Raw genomic sequence first — 19,831 nt, 5'->3', positions numbered from 1 at the left:
TATGAAGAGCTGCATTGATTGTGAATAGTTTAAGTTGATGAATGTGTGGATATTATTTATTAAGGCAGCAGGCCGGGAGATTAATGCCCGGTTATTGTTTATTACAGGGAGGAGTGGAGGAGGAGGAGGTGAAGCATAAACACCTCTATCATGCACATAAACACACATGGACACGCAGGTTTGTGCATATGCAACCAAAATATGGGAACAGACAGGGACATGCAAATACGATCATTTATGCATAAATTACCACGCATACTGTATGGTCTGGGTTTTATACCAGAAACACTGAACTTCTTTAACATGAAACACAGGGGTGTGCGAATAACACAGAGAGGGGAAAAAAGCTTTAGGAAACTTTTTAACAGATTTTACTGGTGAATGTGACACTGAGCACTGAAATGAAATACATATAATATTTCAAAATATCAAGGTTTTACCTTTTAATGGGTGTGCTGAAAACCAGACTAGGTCTGCCTATAGCTAAAACAAGTAGTCTGTGTTTCCACGTTTAAAAGGACCCTTTTCCTGTCAATTTCATAATGAAATGTAGCTAGCAAGCTTTCTACTCTTGTTCTATGACAGCTGAGGTAATTAAGAAAAGTGAGACTGACATTTTTTGCATGCGGGATAAATCCTAATTAACTCCCCAAATAAGTTCCCAGAGGACTGTTACTGAAACGGCACATTAAATTTGTTTTGAAGGGGAAACAAATTTCAAACAAATTGTTTTACATCTTAGAATAAACTCATATTTTGATGGAAAAATAGGTTCTAGGCAAAACTGAGAGTCATTCTAAAACCATTTTAAACCCAAAGTCAAAAAGCATGGGGAGAAAATATTCTCACAAAATAGGGTTGAACTCATCTTTATGACTCAGTGACTCAGATCATGTTCATATTATCAAATCAAAGGACTAGATGTCAAACATATGACACATCATCTCCATTTTAGGGATGCTCCTCGTGACTATTTTACTGACAAACAGGATTTTAAAAAAGTCTAAAAGTAAGAAAACACTAACGAGGAGAACAGAGGAGAAGTGGAAAGTGTATCATGGGGTCTACAGCAGCATAACTAAGTGAGGCTCAGGGTCAGCCGATCAAGCTCTAACTATAAGCTTTATGACAAAGGAAATCTTAAATGAAGAAAAGGTCTGTCTCTTGAATCAAAACTGGGAGCTGATATCACAGTACAGGAGCCTGATAGCTGAATCCCTGCCTCCCATTCTACTTTAAGAAACTCTAGAAACCACAAGTAAGCCTGCAGTCTGAGACTGATATGTCTACTCGGATATACATCATAACATCATAAATGGAGCCTAATAATTATGTGACAAGAAGGATTTAAAATTTGGTAACAAAACACATTTTAAATGTTGCAAATGCCTGAGAAGTCCAACCTTTATATACAGTCTATGTAAACAGTTGGACATGATTTTTACAAATATGAGACTTTTTGACTGCAATTTTGGCTGGCTGAGTAATATTTTCACAATTTTTATGTTTTCCAAATAGTGTTCATTATAATTTTTCAGAAGCCTAAGCTCATGTGTCAAAAAAAAATAGACACACTGGAGAGCATTTGACATTTATGATGAAAATTTCCTTATTTTACTGTCAAATTAATGAATTAATTTGGTATTAATTCTTGTAAGAAGTCATTATTTCAGTCTTTTCTTCATCTTTCTTACAGCTGATCTCATGAATCTCTCTGTTTCTCTTTTTATTGCTACAAACGAAGCTGCTCCATTTGGACTGCTGGCTAACTGTATCACGTCTCTCTCGGTGGCCGTTAGCATCAAGTCGTTACTCAGTCCGATTGTGACGACAGCACAGACAGCCAAATATGTCTAGAATCAACAACGCAACAAGTTAATAAAAACACCAAATGGACAAGTTAAGAATGCTTAGTTTGGATACTCGACGAGAGCAACATCAGCTGCTGTGTTTTTCACGCTTAGCTTAGCCTGTGTGTGTATGTGAGATCTGTAAAATTAGCCATTTTCAACACATCCGTGTAATACGGTTCAGGACAATAAACCTCGTGTCAGCTTTCAACACAACATGTGGTAGGAACAACAGAGTCAGAGTCAACATGTCGCTGTGTCCACACCTTTAACACATGAGCTGATGAAAGAGGCAGCGTGTGTGTGAGAGACCCGACTGCATGCCGACCAGACCTCACTACTGAGACTACATGGGAATGAAACGTTCTGGCTCGCATACATGTTTTCATGGCATCAGAGAGAGGTCAGAGGTCAAGAAGGTGGACAGGAGAATGGAAAGTAAGAGCGTTGCCGATCAGATCTCTCGTAGACTGGAGAGAAAAACATTTAAACTGTGTGTGGTGAAGTGGGAACTTCACACGACGACAAAAGCATGTAAATGACTGCTCTACTGCAAAACAGCAGGCAGTGAAATTATGGGCTCAAATTGTGGTCATAAATATTGTGAATTGAGTTTTGTAACCTCGTAAACCAAAATATCTGAAAATTTTATGTTTGTCCATCTATTTGTATGTTTGTAAAAAATATTTACACAAGTTGCTTTTTTTGGTTAAGGTCTAGTTACAGATACAAACCAAAAAACTACGTGTAAAACTCACGTTCGCTCGCTTGCGTGTGAAATATTCATGACCACAATTTGAGCCCAGACGAAAAGTCTGTCCATCATATTGCTTTTACAGATTACTATGAAACAAGGGCCTGTGGGTTAGAGTTTTCCCTTGTGACTTCAAAATAAAAGCCTGGGTAAATATAATCACTACGACTCTAGACAACCTGAGGTTTGCAGTAGCGGTGGAAAAAACTTACAAAAACACTATTTGAAAGTCTATTTTCTAAACAGTTTGTAACATTTTCTTTGTCATTTTTAAAAAATGTACAGATGTTGTAACATCTGTAGAAATTGTAAGATTATCAAATGTATGATCAGTTGCCATTTAAGGCTCCAAAAGTGAGTTCATTCAAAAAAACCCAAAACCAAACACAATGCATCATTAGCATTACCAGGGGTGCAGCTGGTCTGACTGACAGGTGGATGTTCTGCTCTGACTGTAGGTTTCACCTCCACTAATTGGAGTCAGTGAACTGGACTTTTTCACCGTGTCTCTGCTGCTGCTCCTGCTGCTTTTGGACCTTCTTCAACAGAATTATCTTAGAGTTTGTGCTGTTTTATAGCAGTAGTTTGCAGGTATGCATTTGTGAGTTGCACTCATGCAGTTTCTGGATGCAGACTAACAAAGTGAGCGTGACAAGTGTTAGCGTGTAAGCTTATTTTTACAGAAGGACAAACATATCTGCTTCTAGATTTAATAAAAACAATATTTAACCACTACATTTCTGACAGCATCACATTCATATTTTTATGTGTTTGGGGGTTAAATCGGTTGCTTGCAGATGATGTTTTCATTTTCTGAGCTTTTAATTTGATTTAGGACCTCAGTGACTCAGTGAATATGTGTGTGTGTGTTTATTTGCAGCGCGCAGTGATGCAGAGTGAAGTGTGTCGATTGACCCGCATGGACTCAGTCTAATCCATATGGAGTTATATCTGTGCTGTGAGGACGTCTCCTCTGTCTGCCTCATATGAAGACATTATTCCCTTGAGACCAGCAGCTATAAATCACTGCTCCCACATCGTCAATACAGAATCAATGGCCCTCTGAACACACATAAAAATATGTATGTATGTGAGTGGAGCACGGACATCCTAGCACAAACAAAATCACCGGAAGACAACCGTGAACACACACAACTCCTTCTTTTATGTGCTGTTTTTTATCCTCCAGTATCCATGTCTTTTTGTTTCTCTCTGTCTTTTCTTTTTCTTTCAAACCTTATTGACTGATCTATTAGAGCAGAAAGCTCACATAATGTCCTCTCATCAGCTAGCTGTACTCATCAAACCAACCTCATAAAGAAAACTAAGCCAATATTGTGTCATTGTAGATAATGCCTTTTGTGTGTTTTGTCTTTTTTTGTATGTATGTGGTCAGGGGGTACTGAACATACATTATCGGTATTGTAGTTTAAAAGGAAAACATAGTTATTAAGAAGATCTACTGATGGGTCCCAAGCAACACTGGGTGATTTTACCAATTTACCATTTTCTGTTTATACTCAATAATGGATTTCCCGCCATTGTAATATCTGCAGTAAATGTCAGCTTTGAATGTGCATTTTGCAACTTTTTTCACTGATGCATTTATGACCACGCCCTGAATGAACAGACCAATTTTATGTTAAAATGAGTGTTTGTTTTGTCTCAGCGATCCGGTCTTTAAGTCTGACGTCATTAGCCGTGTCTGGGCCCAAACTCTGCTGCAGGTCCATAAGTCAACGATCACTGCGGGATCGCTGAGAGTTGAAAAACTGTCTAAATTCTTTCATCTGTAATAAAATGATCAGTGTGGCTGCTCTACCAGTTGTAACAATTAAGTTTAACATCCAGGCATCCATGGAAATCGAATTTATTATCTCTCTGTAGTTAGAAGTTAGCAGGGAGGTAGCTTGCTAGTTTCCATCTAAATATAATATACCATGTCCTGACTGAAGGATTTCTGAAACAAATTAAGATGTACAGCTGTACAGCTCTGCTATCACTTCCGACATAAATGAAGACAGGAAAGTAAACAGCAGTGGCGTTTGTAGGGTTACTGAAGTTTGGCTAACTGGTATAGAACGATGTGCTACGTAATCGGTGGCGACACAGCTAGCATAACATAAACAGTGAAGCTGGAGGATGAACGTTAACTTTTTTCCTCCACTCGATAAAAGTTAATGTAAGGATTCTTGATGGTCATGTGCACAATCACATGACCACGTTTACTGTGTTTGTAGTGTGTAGTTAATGTGTTGTCTTGTGTAGTTAGTGTGTAGTGTTGTGGATAGTTTTGTGTTGTGTGTCAAAACAAGACTGAAGACTGCTGTCTTCAGGTAGAAACAGGAGTGATACACCTGCTGTCAGACCTGTAGGCTGTGATTTTCTCCTTTATAGTGGACAGAAATGATTTTTTTGGAGTGACACAAATAATTTGTGTGTATTTAATGCAGAACACCTGATTGTTATGCAAATAGTTTGAAATGGTTATAACAACGGGTAAAAGGTAAATGGCTGCAAATAACTTTGTTTGCAAAACTTGTGCATAGGATTTTAAAATTGACAATTTATATTTGCATTTTAAGTTATGAAATATGATTCAATAAACATGTTTGTGGTTGTTACAGTAAAAAATATTACTTTTTCTACTCTGATTTTATGTTTTTTGTCTGATTTTAGGTAAATTCTGTTAATACAGTATGTCAAAATGAAAACATAATTGTAAATTCAGACACGTGAGGTTGTGCTGAAAAGAATGACATCAATTTTTAACACCAGTTTGTAAAGGTATGTAGAGGAAACATCAAAAATAGTTAAAAATGGCCAATTATAACCTGGACCCCAGAAGGTTAACGCAATAGTTACTTTTCAAGTAATTAATTACTTTTAGAATCTTGTAACTCAGTTACTAACTCAGTTACTTTTTTGAAGAAGTAACTAGTAACAATAATTACTTTTTCAAAGTAACTTGCCCAACACTGGTCACATCCAAGCTAATGCTATTGTCATTATTCAGGTAGTATTCAACATAGTGATACATGACAGAGCAACTTAATTGTGCAAGGCAGTCTTGTGCATGTCTCAGCAATGTTTTTGTCAATGCCAGCTGACAAATGTGAGCAGCGGTTTACTGACTGCAGTTCACTTAACAGCCACGGGTTTCATTTATACGATGGTCTGAGGGTACCCTGAGCTTTCTGCTTCGGTTTTCAGAAATGGTGGCTGTAAATGTCCCAGGCCTCTAAGCACTGTAATATGACCAAACTACATTAAACAAATAAAAGCGATTACGGATAAGCACATGGGAACATTTTAAACTGGAAAAAGTAAAACCACCTGAGACTTGAGAGTCTAAAATTTGCTCCAGTGTGCTCTGCCAGCCCACAGAGCTTTACTTACTGATACTAAACAAAACCCACTTGCATGCAGATGCAAAACAAAGTAGGTGTTTATTATAATGGCAAACATGACAGATAAAAATAGACTTTGAAGAAATTTCTACAAGCCCGTCCATCACTGTGATGAATCATTATCCTGCGGCTACACATTGAAAAGAGAAAAAAGCTATTTTTCAACACATCTGCATGTCCAGCAGGGACAACACACATCTGTGTTAGTGTTAAATGCAAATATGTCTTCACTGCCGGGTGATAAATCTCCTAAATGTCAACTGTTTAGTAACACAAAGGAACAGCCTCGTTATAGACTGGCATGCAAACATTTTGAGTTAATTGTGTTTTGAGAATTTTCTCAGCTGACAGAGCAGCAAGTGAGACCCAGCTGAAAACATGAACAAGTGTGTTGGTTTTAACACTGATAAACCCATTACACTTCTACAAAACATCTCTGAGCATTGCTACAGCATCAGATTCTTCAAGAGACAACTACGTTTTAAATGTGTAACCAGTTACAGTCCAGAGGTTTTATATTTATATTTAATTCACAGAGAAACACTTTCAGATGTTAATTACCACCACTGGTCCACTCCCCCCAGTGCTCCCAGTGAGCTATGGTTTACTCCGCTAAGATAAAGGAGTGCAAGACATAATTAATTAACTCCATCACGTGTCCCTCACCATCTAGCATTTTGACCTGTAGCTGATGACAGTAATACTTGTTTTGCTTACAACAAGCTGGAGAACCAACTGCCAAGTTGATTAGTTCTAACCAGAACCTGACACAAGCAGAGAACTGGTTTGATGCTGCACAGCAGAGCAAGGACTATTTACACCAAGATAGTGGAGGCGGAGTCTGTCCATAGGATGACGAGCTTAGTGGAATGGTAGCTGATTATTGCTCCATTTTGTATTGGGATGGTATTATTCTATAATAAATATTTATTTAAAATGTGTACTACTCAAACAATGTTAGTGTTGGGAAGAGTTTAATTAGATCATTAGAGAAGGGTGATTGGACAAAACAGCAGAAACTTAATGCAATGAAAAGTGACAGATGAAGCTCCAATTAAGGCCAAACACAGGCTGATATATTAATGAAGAATAGTCTACCAGAGTGCTAATATAAAGTCAGTGGCAGGTTTCTCAAACTGTGGGGCAGGCACCACTAACAGGACTTTAAATCATTGCAAATTGGGTTTGGCTGACCAGGAACAGAGTGAAACTCAGTTGAATAGATGAATTTGTGGGGGTAAAATTTCAAAAGATTACAAATAGATTGTTAATGCTTTGGTGATCTTTATTTTACTAAAATTGAACATTTTTATTTTTGATTGGCAAAAACTTTAGGTATTGGGTATGCTGGTTGGGTATCCCAGAAAAATGTTATTGTCTGTAAAATCAGCACATTTACGTCAAAAATATTTGAAACGCTTATGTTTTTACCATTAAATTAAAAAAAATAAAATAAAATAAATTTGTAATCCTAAAAAATGATAAGACAAAATAACACATTTTGGATTATTTTGGGGTTGAGCTAAATGAAGCCACCAAAAAAGGAGGAGCTGGGGTGGAGGTGGGTTGGTTAAGGCTAAATTTTGTATTTTAAGTAGGCTATATTGGATATGTCGACGATTATCAGATGAGCCATCAGTTGACCTGGACTGACATTTGATCAACATTAACATCAAATATAATATATAAAATACATAAATAAAAATCAAATCAAGTGGGAATTAGGGTTTGCCATATATACTTGTACATATGATAAACACGATGATTAAAAATGAAATATTGCTGTCATATTTATATTTTTCCTTTGGGATGCATGTCGGTGTAAAACAGACGTAACAGGTGCTAAAAAAAATCACTACTTGATTAGCCTGTAACACCCAACCCATCAAAAAACAGCCTGAACATTCTTATTTTTTTGGAACTGAGATGTTTATTAACCCTTATAACAAAATTCACAAAAGCTTTATTGCTATATCATGTTGTTAATGATATATTTATTATATATTTTTTGTATTGCATTTGTGCGTCTTTGGCAGGTTTTTGTTAACAACAATGTTAATTTTAGACAAAAAAAGCGATTTTTGTACATAACATTTTGAAATTATGACAAGCATTGATCATGTTGATGAGCTAGAGGTCTCAGAAACTCATGTATCAAATATGATGCAAAAGCATTATAGGGTTAATAATCAAGTGGAGAATATAATATCATGATGTTCCTCCCCAGCGGTATTATATTCAAGGAAAAAAAATATCTAACACGATTAATGTCTAGGAAAACTTCTCGCTCTATCAGTTATCTCGGTTCAGGGTTTTTCGGCTTTTCCACTGAGAAACATTAAACCTTAGAACATTTAAATGCCTCAATGCTCTCATTATTGTAGCGCTTACGTGAGTAATGGAGAATTTTAAATGTTTAACTGGGCTGCTGGAAAGCCGGAGAAATCAGGCCAAACCACCAACAAGCGATTGTTAGATGCCAGAAACAAATGACAGAAATTAAAATTTAATTCCTCCATAAAGTCGGGCTCTGTGATGATACACTTTCAATCGGCTGTAAACCTTCTGTCCTCCGATATACAAGCGTGATTGTGTCCATATACAAATACAGGCCTTACTCATAAACAACATCAGCCACCAGAATGAGACCTGAATCGTGAACTGTGGAGATCAAAGTGCTTAGCAAAAATATCCAACTTTCCCTAAAAGCACTAATGACTCTTTTAAACACCAGTATGGTAAACACATCAATCATAAAAGCAGTGGTTATTAATTTAGTCCATTGCTGTGGTTTACACTGCACTGCTTTTGTAATATGTCAAGGCTATAAGTGGAAACGCAGGCCATTTATGATCTGATTTTTTCCTGATTCATCACTCATTGCCATCACAAAACTTAAACAGTATCCTGTATCTCGACACCAGTTTAAAGCTGAATCGAAAGCACTTCCAAGGCCTCGCTGACATAAACAAACTGCTCCTCTGATGATGGATTCTGTTGAAATGACACACAGAGGGGGGAAAAAAATGACAGAGAAGAAGAAAAAGTTCAGAAAAAGAAACAGTCAGCAGAAAAAAGCAAACCGGAAAGAGATGGAGCTCAGAGGAGGTGTGCAGTGTTTTTTCTTTCCCTTTTTTTTAGGCTGATATAAAGAGCCATCAGTCTTCAGCTCCAAATGTTCCCATCAAGTAAACATCAATAAATATGTATGAAGGGGGAGAGGGAGGCCAGGAGAAAGTGAGGGAAGCTGTTAGAAATCAAAGTGAGAGATGAGCTTTTATTACTAGTGAAACCATACTGGAAGAAGAAACTAAACCTTACCATACTGGTAGTAGAATCTAAAGACTCAAATCTGCAGAGGAAAAACAGAAATCTGTAACTTACCAATTTCCATAATTTTTCAAAGTTAAAACCAACTATCAAATTTAACAGTGTTTGAATGTTGTTAGGGCAGTACAGCTGTTGCACCAGATGATGGATTTAAAACAGGGACCTTCTTGCTGTGAGGTGCAATGATCAGCACTGTGTTGTCTCCCAACAAGAAGGTCCCGGGTTAAATTCCAACATCTGGCCAGAGGTGTTCTGTGTGTTTAGGTTGTTTCCAGGTACTTCGGCTCCTCTCCGTAGACCAAAGATATGCAGTTAGTGGAGTTAAATTATGATTCTAAATTGGCTGTAGGTGTAGGTGTTGGCCCTGTAGGTTGTACCCCAACTCATGGTCTATGATAGCTGGGATAGTCCCCCTGCAACCCTGAATTGAATAAGTGGACAAAAATGGATGGATGCTGTTAAACTTGATTTCAGAAGCTAACATTTTAATCAAATCGATATTTAATCGAACATTTTACTCTTCCCTACAACTCGCCTTAACCCTACAACACTAACATGAGTTTTGTAACACTATCACTTTTTAGTGTTCTACATTTAATCTTGGATATTTGATGTCAATGAAAAATTTCACACATGGGGTATATTGAGTGCTTGTTTACACTTTAAAGACCTTTACAGGATGTAAGAAACTAATACCAGTTTTGCATTATCAGCATGTCATGACTTGTAGGGATAGTGGTAGTTCATAGAGCGCATTTTTGTGAAACACCTGGCCAAACAGAGCCCACAGTGATACACTATGATGACTTGTGAGTTTGTGTCCAACAGAAGCTTTTCTGATTTGCTTTACTTTCCATTATCACAACTTCATTCATGTTATGAACTTAAATATAAAAGATAAGAGATGAGATAAGATAAGCTTCATTGTCCTCGTAAGCACAAACATGCAACGGAACTGGAAGCACTGCTGAAATCATTCTACTTGAATGAAAGAGTAATAAAATATAAAAATAAAGTAATAATTACATAGCTAATAATCCTAATGACAGCAGCTTTGACAATGGCATAGGTAGAAAGCAGAATAGATGATATTTAGAGGTAGTTTAGCTATTGCACTTTGCACTTAAGGGGGATATTGCACAGGATTGGAAATATTCAGTGAATTCTTAGAGTTTAATTTGGGTGTTGAATAGCCTGATGGCCCAAGAAGCTATTCTTTAGTCTTCTGGTACTGCTTTTAGAAGGTGGCAAACTAAAGAGTTGATGGCCAGGGTGAGATTGAACCTCTTAAACATACAGACTGCCAACTCTTGTCCTTTGTACAATGAAGAATAGTGCAGCAGAAAAACATAAATTTCATCATTTGACGCATATAATAGTCTGGTTAGGTGCAACTTTAAGAAAAAGATTAGTGCTTATGTTGGGGCATGACTTTGCCTCATGGGCATACTGGTATAATGCCAGTTCACCTGAACGGTACAGTATGGCCTTGGAGATCCAGGACTGTTTCTGTTTGGCTTGTTCAGCTGAATTTTATCTGCTCCTCTGTCCCATAAAACCTTCCTATTGACAGGCAGCTCCCCATCGACTCTCCCTCCCTCCTCCATATCCAGCCCACATTTTTCTTCCCTATGAGTATTAGTTTATTGAATAAGTGGCATCTGTTTTCCTGGCCCCGTCACCGTAAGGCGAGGTATTTCTCAGTGACGCACAGCGCTGATTTATACGCCGCTCTGACTCTCCCCACAAAAATAAAGCTAAGCAAAAAATTTCCAATACATCCTGTGTCCCCCCCTATGCACACACATACACACACTCCACGCATGCTGTATATAATTAACTTGGCAGATGTTATACACACTCAAACACTTTTACACACTCTTCACTCTCATCCCCAAACTCCCACTTTCTGTCACACACAAATAGTGCCATGATGGAACAACGAGAGTCATAAATCACAGCAAACGCATCAGATTTGCTGGCTTCCTCTAGGAAAACAGCAACAACTATCTGACACTTTGTCACTTTGAGGGTCATATTTTTTTCTTTTTATACAAAGTATTCTACACTATAATACAAAAGACATTGATGTGGTGAAGTGTCATCTTTGTGCCAGAAAAGTATTTCTTTTCAAGCTGCCAGTAGGTACAGACCAAAATCTCGAAGCCAAATTCTTGACTGAAAATGGCGTTTCTGGACATATGAGCACTTGGCACTTGCTACCTATGTTGTTTATACACGTTATCTCTAGATCGTGCTTTGTTTACAGTTAAAATCTTCGCCTTTATTCATTTAAAACTCATTTTAAATGATGCCGAAGCCCTTCTACCTTCTTTAAGGGCTTTAGTACAACACAGTTGCTTACAATGTTGATTGTAAGCTATCAAAAGATTTTGATCCCCTGAGGTTTCAGACATAAAGAAAAGTTTTTGGACTCATTCTCAAACCAACACTGTGTCCATTTAGTGTCAGTTTATCCTGCATTACAACAACCTTGAGACAAACTGTCAAGCACCTAAAACCACTGTGTCTTACCGGTCAGGATTTTGCGGACAGACATGCATCTGGAGCAGGATCCTCTGGGTGAAGGTCTTGAAGCACTGGCCACATTTCCACAGGTGCCAGTCGCTGAACTCACTGCTAAGCTGGCTGGTGGATGTGGGACTTGCCAGGACTCTCTGGTTCTTTGACCCCAACTGGCCAAAACTGGAGTCCGACTGAACCCCAACCTTATCCAACAGGGAGAAACTCCGAGGGCAGGGGGAGTGGGGGAAGACCATGGAGCGCATGAGGGTGGAGGACGGAGTGGAGGACGATGAAGAGGACGAGGAAGAGGGTTTGCCGTTTTTGCTGAAGGACTGGAGGGATTCCTGCCTCGTCATGGCCTCCACCACTGTGGCTGGGACATTTACTGGACACAAGAAAGACAGAAATGATTTGGTTTTAAGTAGAAACAAGAGAGTCCAACAACTGCCAACAACTGAGGAAAATGATGCAAGTGATGAAGATGAAGATGTTCTTTAAAATTTTGACTTGGAGGAATAGCTGGAAGGCACTCAGAAGACTAGCAATGCTAACATGGACTGTTAAAGTTTTCAAAACTGCAGCACGGGATCAAACAAGGGTGCAAGACTGGAAAAATATTCTTGGCCTGAACACAAACAAATGGATGAAACCATTTATTCTTTCAGGTGGCCCTTAATGATATCTGTCCCTATAGGTTGTTGTCAGTGGGCTGGGCTTAATAGATAAAAGTATGGTTTAGCTGTTTTGATGGGAGGAAAGGAAAGCCAGAACTTTATTGTCCTAACTGACACCAGAGCTGGCTGACCAGCCCGGGGCAAACTGCAGCTCCTGGTATCAATGAATGGAATTATGGGAATTATGTTAGTACAGCAACTCACTGTTTTCCTCTCAGGGAAGTCAGAAAGCTGAAAAAGCTACGTTTTAGGGTCAAAAAATGGACCTCCAGCATGATGCTACCACAGATGAGTTTTCATTTACAGAACTACTAACATTTCTACTTTAAACTTTGCTTTCATTCCAGAGACTCGAACATTCTAAAATGTTCCCTTCACTAGTTCACTGTTAAATCCAGAATTAAATCTACCAGTCCTTTTCATATAAAAAGTTAGCCCCCATCATATCTGAAAGATCTCATAGTCTTATACTGTCCCAATAAAGCATTTTGTTCTCAGACTGCAGCCTTACTTTTGGTACCTAGTTTGTAACAGAAGAATGGGACAACAAGCTTTTAGCTATCATGAAGTTCTACCACAGAACCATCTCCAAGTTTAAATTTAGGAGACAGACACCCTTTTTACTTTAGAGATTATACTCAAAACTTTCCTTTTTAAGAAGGCTTACTGTTAATGCTGGTTGAGTTGATATTGAAGCATCCTTTAGTTGTGCTCCTATAGGCTCAAACTGCTGTGGGACTTCCCATAATACACTTAGCACTTCTCCCACACCCTTCCCTTTTCACTGTTGCCTATCATTAACTTTGTCTACTCTCTGCCATAATCGCCTTCAGAGCAGAGCTGAGCAACTTATTTATTGTTTTATAGAAACTCACACAGATTTAGATAAAATAAGCAAAGGGCCCTAGAATAGAATAGAATAGAATAGAATAGAATAGAATAGAATAGCCTTTATTGTCATTGTACAAAGTACAACGAAATTGGAGTGCCACTCCCTTGGTGCAAAATGCAATAATAAATATAAATGTAAATATAAAAAGTACAATAAAACAACCGAAGTACTCAGACAATAATAAGTACGATATATACAGGATAGCAGCATAATATAATGATAGTATGAATAGCAGCATAATATAGTGACAATGGCAAGTGTGGTATAGTTAAGCAGGTTCAATTGTTTTGTGCTTATTTACTACGGTGATAGCTCTGGGAAAGAAGCTATCCCTGAATCTGTTTGTCCTGGTTTTATGTGACCTGTACCGTCGGCCTGACGGTAATAGTTCAAACAGTTGATTACTGGGGTGAGAGTAGTCCTTAATGATATTGCCAGCTCTGCTGAAGTATCGAGAGTTTGCAATGGCCTCCAGACTGGGCAGAGAGCAGCAGTGCAGTGATCTTCTGGGCTGTGTTGATGACCCTCTGCAGTACTTTCCTGTCTGCAACTGAGCACCCTGCATACCATGACCATGACCAGAGTCATATTGCTAGCACTAGCATGCTAATAATTGCAACCATGGTTGCAGGTTACAATGAAAATAATACATTCTATGCAAAAAAGCTACCTCAACATTTGTATCTTGACATTTTTCGGTTATACTACATAAGTGTGTCACTTGAATTGAGATTCCTTACTATAACAAGGCCTCTTCTTGATTTTGTGGGGTTTGTTTGGTTTTACCTTTACCTTTTTCTGGTCAGATTGACCAGACTCGTGGGCTAGTTCTGGTCATTGGAGCTTTTTTTCTGATGTTGTTGGGCCCTTATGTTACAGTACAAAATGATTGCTTTGACATGACTGCTATATGGTGCTATATAAATAACACTGAATTGAATTGAATATAGTAAGTGCTTCGGAGGAAAAAAAATGAACACAGGAGCTGGCATAATAAATCCATTAGACCGATAGGAAAAACAGATTCTGGATAAAGTGTTGCTGGTGAATACAACAGTCAACTACAATGAGATTAACAGGAAAAAACACATTATATAAAAGTGTGTAAATTAGATTTTGGTTGATGCCAGCTGTCCTCACTTGACCCAGAAGTCAGCTGTGTTCTGTTTCGTGGTCAGACCAACTGACAGACCTGGAGTCCATAACCCTTCATCATGTTTGAAATTGCATTAAGAGGGTTGATTTACTTTAACTCACTGTGGAGGGTTTTGCTTTTCATTCTGTAAAACTGGTTTGCTTGGGAAAACTTGGCATGCAGACTGGGAGGAAGGAAAACTATTGCACAAGTTATTTTACATCCTTAAACTTAACCAGACAAACCAGTAGATGCTCATAACGTGTTATTTAAGAAGACAAATAGCTTATTTTGTGACTTCTTTAGTTAGACTCATTTGGGTAATTTGTGAGTCCATTTTGTTATCATTATTCTTGGGTACATTTTTCCTTCTCTACCCACGCACTAATGCATAAACGACACTTCTGGCTTTCTTAGTTTTCCTGAATTTCTTCACATCATTTTGATTGCATCATTTTACATGAGTAAACACCCCTCTCTCTGAGATCTGCTGCTTCAGTCGTCATAACCATTTTCCATCCCTCATCAGCTCACCTCTGCCATCAGGCCACCAGGCTCGATTGATCCTCTAATAACCTGATGAGGAGATAATTACACCATTTGTAAGTTGCCCGACGGTGTTATTGACGCCCGCGTTATGCGCCGCTCGCCCACACTTAATTCATTTTGCAACCAACATTGCATATACAAAAAATGCAGGTCAATACGGTTTGGATTGCGTATGAAATGCATCATCAAAATGAGAGAATTATGCAGATGCAGCTGGCAACATTGCAGAGTTTGTATTTTCTTTCTTTATGAGGGGTGTGTTCTCTCCTACACACCCCTCATAAAGATACAAATGGAGGAGATGCTGGTCTTCATCGCACAGAACAGAGTTTTAAAAGCAACTTCTGACACCTAAACTTGGAGTTTCATCCTCCTCTGTATTGTCTGCCTATCCATCAGTTCTGTGTATTCATTCAAACATTTTTCCATGCCATCTTCATTACGAGAACCATCTGAGGCCCTCTCCTCATCCTGTCCTCTTTCCCCCCTTTTTGTATCTATTTGTCATTCAGTTTTACAGCCATCAAAATGTATTACATATAGAAGTTCCCCAAAAATCAAAACTGCCCCCGCTCCCCCCCAAAAAAAAAAAATCAAAAAGACTCATCTGTCAAAGGAGTTGGTGTTATCTGTTTGTAAATGTAAATGCAATCTATTTGTGGAACTATGGTGCTTAACAGTGATATAGTTGCTCTATTAAAGGATGAACTGATGTGTTCATATTCTTAGATAACAAATTAGACCACCTTATTTTGTAAACCTTCACCAGTCTATTTGAGATGGATTGCAGTCACTCCAAGTAAGACCCCAATTGTTTGGAGACAATATCCCTTCCACCAAGGGCCTATCCAATTACCATACGTTAAGGTTGTTCCACCAACCTTCGGGTCACCAGAACTACTTGCTCTTGGTAGTTGGCAACAACAACAACAAAAGAAAGTAAAAACACTGAGCAACCATTGTTTATTGTGATCAAACTATGAAAGGACTCTTTATTTTGATCACAAGAGTTTCACTTCCTGCAGACCAATTAGATTGTCCAAGTTGTCCAGCGCCTCCAGGACGGCATAATTACAACCAACGTCATATGTGCCATTGTAAGTAGGTATGCTGTGACTCTCAGCATAGTGTCAAGACTTAGGAGGATTGCCAACAAATTGCAGTCAATCTGTCTGTATTAATCAGTGGAAGGACAATTATTTTGAAACTTTCACCAATGCATTTGAGTGTAAATACAGTCAAGTCTGAGTCTGACTGTCATTGTTTGGGGACAGGCTGCCTGCTATCTGCGAGGCATCTGAGAAGGATTGCACTTCACAGACCATTGCCCTCTCCTTATCCGTCTCAACTGACTTTTCTCTGGTTTTGTTTTTTAATCAGTGTCCTTCTCATGACTGGTAACATGATACAGTGACTGGAGGCCATTCAGGTCCTCCAATAGTTAAGCTCCTCCAGGGTAACCACACGTGCTGCCACAAGAAGATATGTTATGTCTCCCAGCATAGTCTACAGAATGAGGAGATACCAGGAGATGGGCTGTCAACATGTGGATAGTTGGACAGGGCCATAGAATTGAATCATCTCAGCAGAACGACGGTTATCTGTTCCTTTGTGCAAGGAGGAACAGGCGGAGCACTGTTACAGCCCTACAAAATTACCTCTGGCGGGCTACTTGACTTCATTAGGGTGTCATGAGAGACCAACATCCACGGATTTACATGAAACAAGTTAAAAATAATAAGAATATGCTTCAGTCTTGTACATTTCAATCATACTGAATTAGCAGGAAGTTTGACTCTTGAGAGGCCACCGTTCGTCTCAGAGTGTCTTCCTCTCTTTACAGGAATGAAGTACAGTTCTGATTATGTTGCCAAATCTTTGCTGGGTAATCAATAACCATAACGTTACAGCGATTATAAAGTTTCATAAAATCAATGGAGGCAATTATAAGACTGGTAATAATAATACGTCACATAAAGAAGAGAAGTACGGAGGAGTTTACTGCAGAGGTGGACAAAATCAAAATCATTCTTCCCTCTCCTTTCTTTTCTTCAATCTTTTGCTTCTTTGACTCCTCCAATTTCCCTCTAATTTCATCCATTTTCCTGTTTTCCCATCATTTCTCACAGTTCTAGAGGATAAAGGGAAGTTGAAAAAACGAAATAAAGAGCAGGAGCAAAGAAAAGAACGATAAAGCAGAGTCTTTCTGAGATGTTTCCTCGTCTGCTGGTGCATATGTTGCTGTGGAGCGTCAAGCCGACAGGCTGTGATTGGATGGAACATGTATGAGTAAACAACCATGGGGCGTGTGTGTTTTCTTTGTTGTGTGGTTTGGATCTTGATTCATCTTTAATGTGTCTGTGAGTGTTTGAGCTCTGCACATAAGCAAGAGTATAGAGAAATGTGTGTTTAATGGTATGTGCGTGTTTCCTGTTGTTTGTTGTTTGCCTTTGTGTATATGACTTTACTTTAAGGGGTCCTATGATGTTTTTATTTATTTTCTGTACTACTGTTACATACTGTGGTGAATGCTCATATTTAACATGGACAGAGTTCCAAATAGTGATCAGTAGCACGTGTAACGCATTGCAAAGTAACACGTTACTGTAATCACACTACATTTTACAAAAATGCAGTTAATATACTAGATTCAGAAATCACAATACAGTTAAAATTATGTTATTACTTGGTTTACAAAGGGTCTTCAGTTATCTGCACTGCAGCTGGAAATAATGAAAGAAAAAAAACATCACATGCATTTTCCTTCCTGCACACTTCACCTACAAACAGCTGATTTCAGTTTGTGTGCAGGGAGGAGGAAAATAGTGGATCAGTGTGCCGCTTTTTTGAGGAGAGGGGATATGGACATCATTTTTATTTTTACTACATGAAAGAATAAGTGCGTAATAGTAAAATTAGGACAGAAATAACTACATTATACTGCAAACACAACACTGCCTCTCTGCAAGAATTTGCATAGATAGCATGCTAGCACAGAGCTAGCCAAGAACCCAGAGTGATGTTATAGCTGAGTGTATGCCGACCAGTCCAGAGCCTGATCTTCAGCAGGTAAATAAGGCAGTGATGAGCAGCCAGGCTTGCAGCCAATTCTGCCTGTGCATGCTTTGAAAGTAGAGTCACTGTGGAAGATCGGTTTGAAGTCTCTTTGGATTGTTGTCAGCTTTGCATTTTTGTTGGTTTTATGTTCATACGGAAACAGCAACAGAACGACTGTATGTGTGTCCTACTGTAGCCTCAGGTTTATATAACGACCTGCTAATTGTGTGGCAGTGCATTTCAGGTCATGTTATGGAATAGCACGAAAGTAACATGATGCGTTCTTTCTCTAACATATAATTAAGTAACATGCTGCACTGGTTTCAGGAAAAGTAACAAGTAGTGTCTAATCCAAGACTTGTTTGTAGCAATGAGCCCAACACTGATAACGAGGACAGAGTATGTATGAGTCAGTCAACTCAGATTGCTCTAAACAGTTTTAGACAGTTTTTTTTTCCTGCTCTTTGATATGTATTACATCAATAAGAGGGGATGTCCTTATATGGTCACCACTTTTAAGAGTTTGAACACTGTTGTACCCAAACACAGCAGATAGAGCTGCAGGACAATGTGACTGCACTGGACATTTCCCAGTCTTATTGTGTTCAGGCAGCCTTTGGAGCACTAATAAAGGTCAAAACTTTAAATGTCTGTTCCACTGAGGACAGCCTACTGTCTCCAGTGCAGTGTTTTGACGTCACAGTCGTCCTTTGTGGGTACAATTACAAGATAACAATGCCACAGAAACTAACTGCTCCAATGCAGTTAGAAGCAAAATGTCTTTAATTTGGAGCAGAACTGCTGCTTTTCATGTTTGTACAAAAGAAGCTTAATCTAATTTCATTTAATTTTCATGTGAACAAACTTTTTTCACTGCAGGGTGGAACAAAAGCAAATTCTCCGGTATTTGTTTGTGCGATGCCAGGGTGTGTATGTGTGTGTATGAATGTGTGTTTGGTACATCTGGACTGTTGAGGACCAGATGCCTTCACATGAATAGAAACCATTCAAAGGTCTCAATTGTCATCCCGTAAATGCGGACAGTAAATGGTCCATGTCAAACTGTGAACACGGAAGAGGATTTTTTAAATTTATCCACTTCATTTATACTAATTAAGTCACTCTAATTAGCAGAAACGTATTTCTGTATAACACAATTTAACAACGTTGCTGACCATGTTTTTCAGACTGTTCACAGAGCTGAATTAACACCTCATCTCTAAATCTGATACTATTTCAATAAAACCTGAACAAATAACACCATGTCAGCAGGGCTGTTGAATTTAACTCATTTCATAAATCTGATGGCATCATGTGAATAAATTAATGAGGAATCTGAGTCTGAAACAACCTTGAAAATAATGTTTTCAGTTCACACTGTTTTTGTTGTCCTAAAACTAATACATGTTTCTCATAAATGAATCCCATTTTCTTTCAGTATTCATATTATTTTTATTTAATATTTAATGAAAATCTGAATTTTTTGGAACAAGACAAATTTTCTTATATGTAAAATCCATACATGCATAATTCTCCTGCTTCCTTCTCCAACTCACTTCGCCCAGTGTTGCCAACTTAGTGACTTTGTCACTATATTTAGAGAGTTTTCAGACCCTCTTAGCGACTTTTTTGTCTAAAAAGCGACTAGCAACAA

The 19,831-nt window shown here is 38.4% G+C and overlaps 1 protein-coding gene across 1 annotated transcript in view; it reads right to left on the bottom strand.

Annotated features, from left to right (window-relative positions):
* The window catches only part of prdm6 (PR domain containing 6), a 133,489-nt gene that overhangs the window by 14,552 nt on the left and 99,106 nt on the right, over positions 1-19,831 (bottom strand). Inside the window, exon 7 of the mRNA XM_087848783.1 lies at positions 11,880-12,255. Within this exon, the coding sequence (XP_087704909.1) occupies positions 11,880-12,255 (376 nt within the window). The remainder of the gene's footprint in view (positions 1-11,879; positions 12,256-19,831) is intronic.

The sequence above is a fragment of the Neolamprologus brichardi genome, chromosome 12, assembly GCF_056152115.1.
Source record: "Neolamprologus brichardi isolate AB-2024 chromosome 12, ASM5615211v1, whole genome shotgun sequence".
Classification (NCBI taxonomy): domain Eukaryota; kingdom Metazoa; phylum Chordata; class Actinopteri; order Cichliformes; family Cichlidae; genus Neolamprologus; species Neolamprologus brichardi.
Note: the sequence above shows the minus strand (reverse complement) of the source record. Positions and strands in the feature narration are given on the sequence as shown.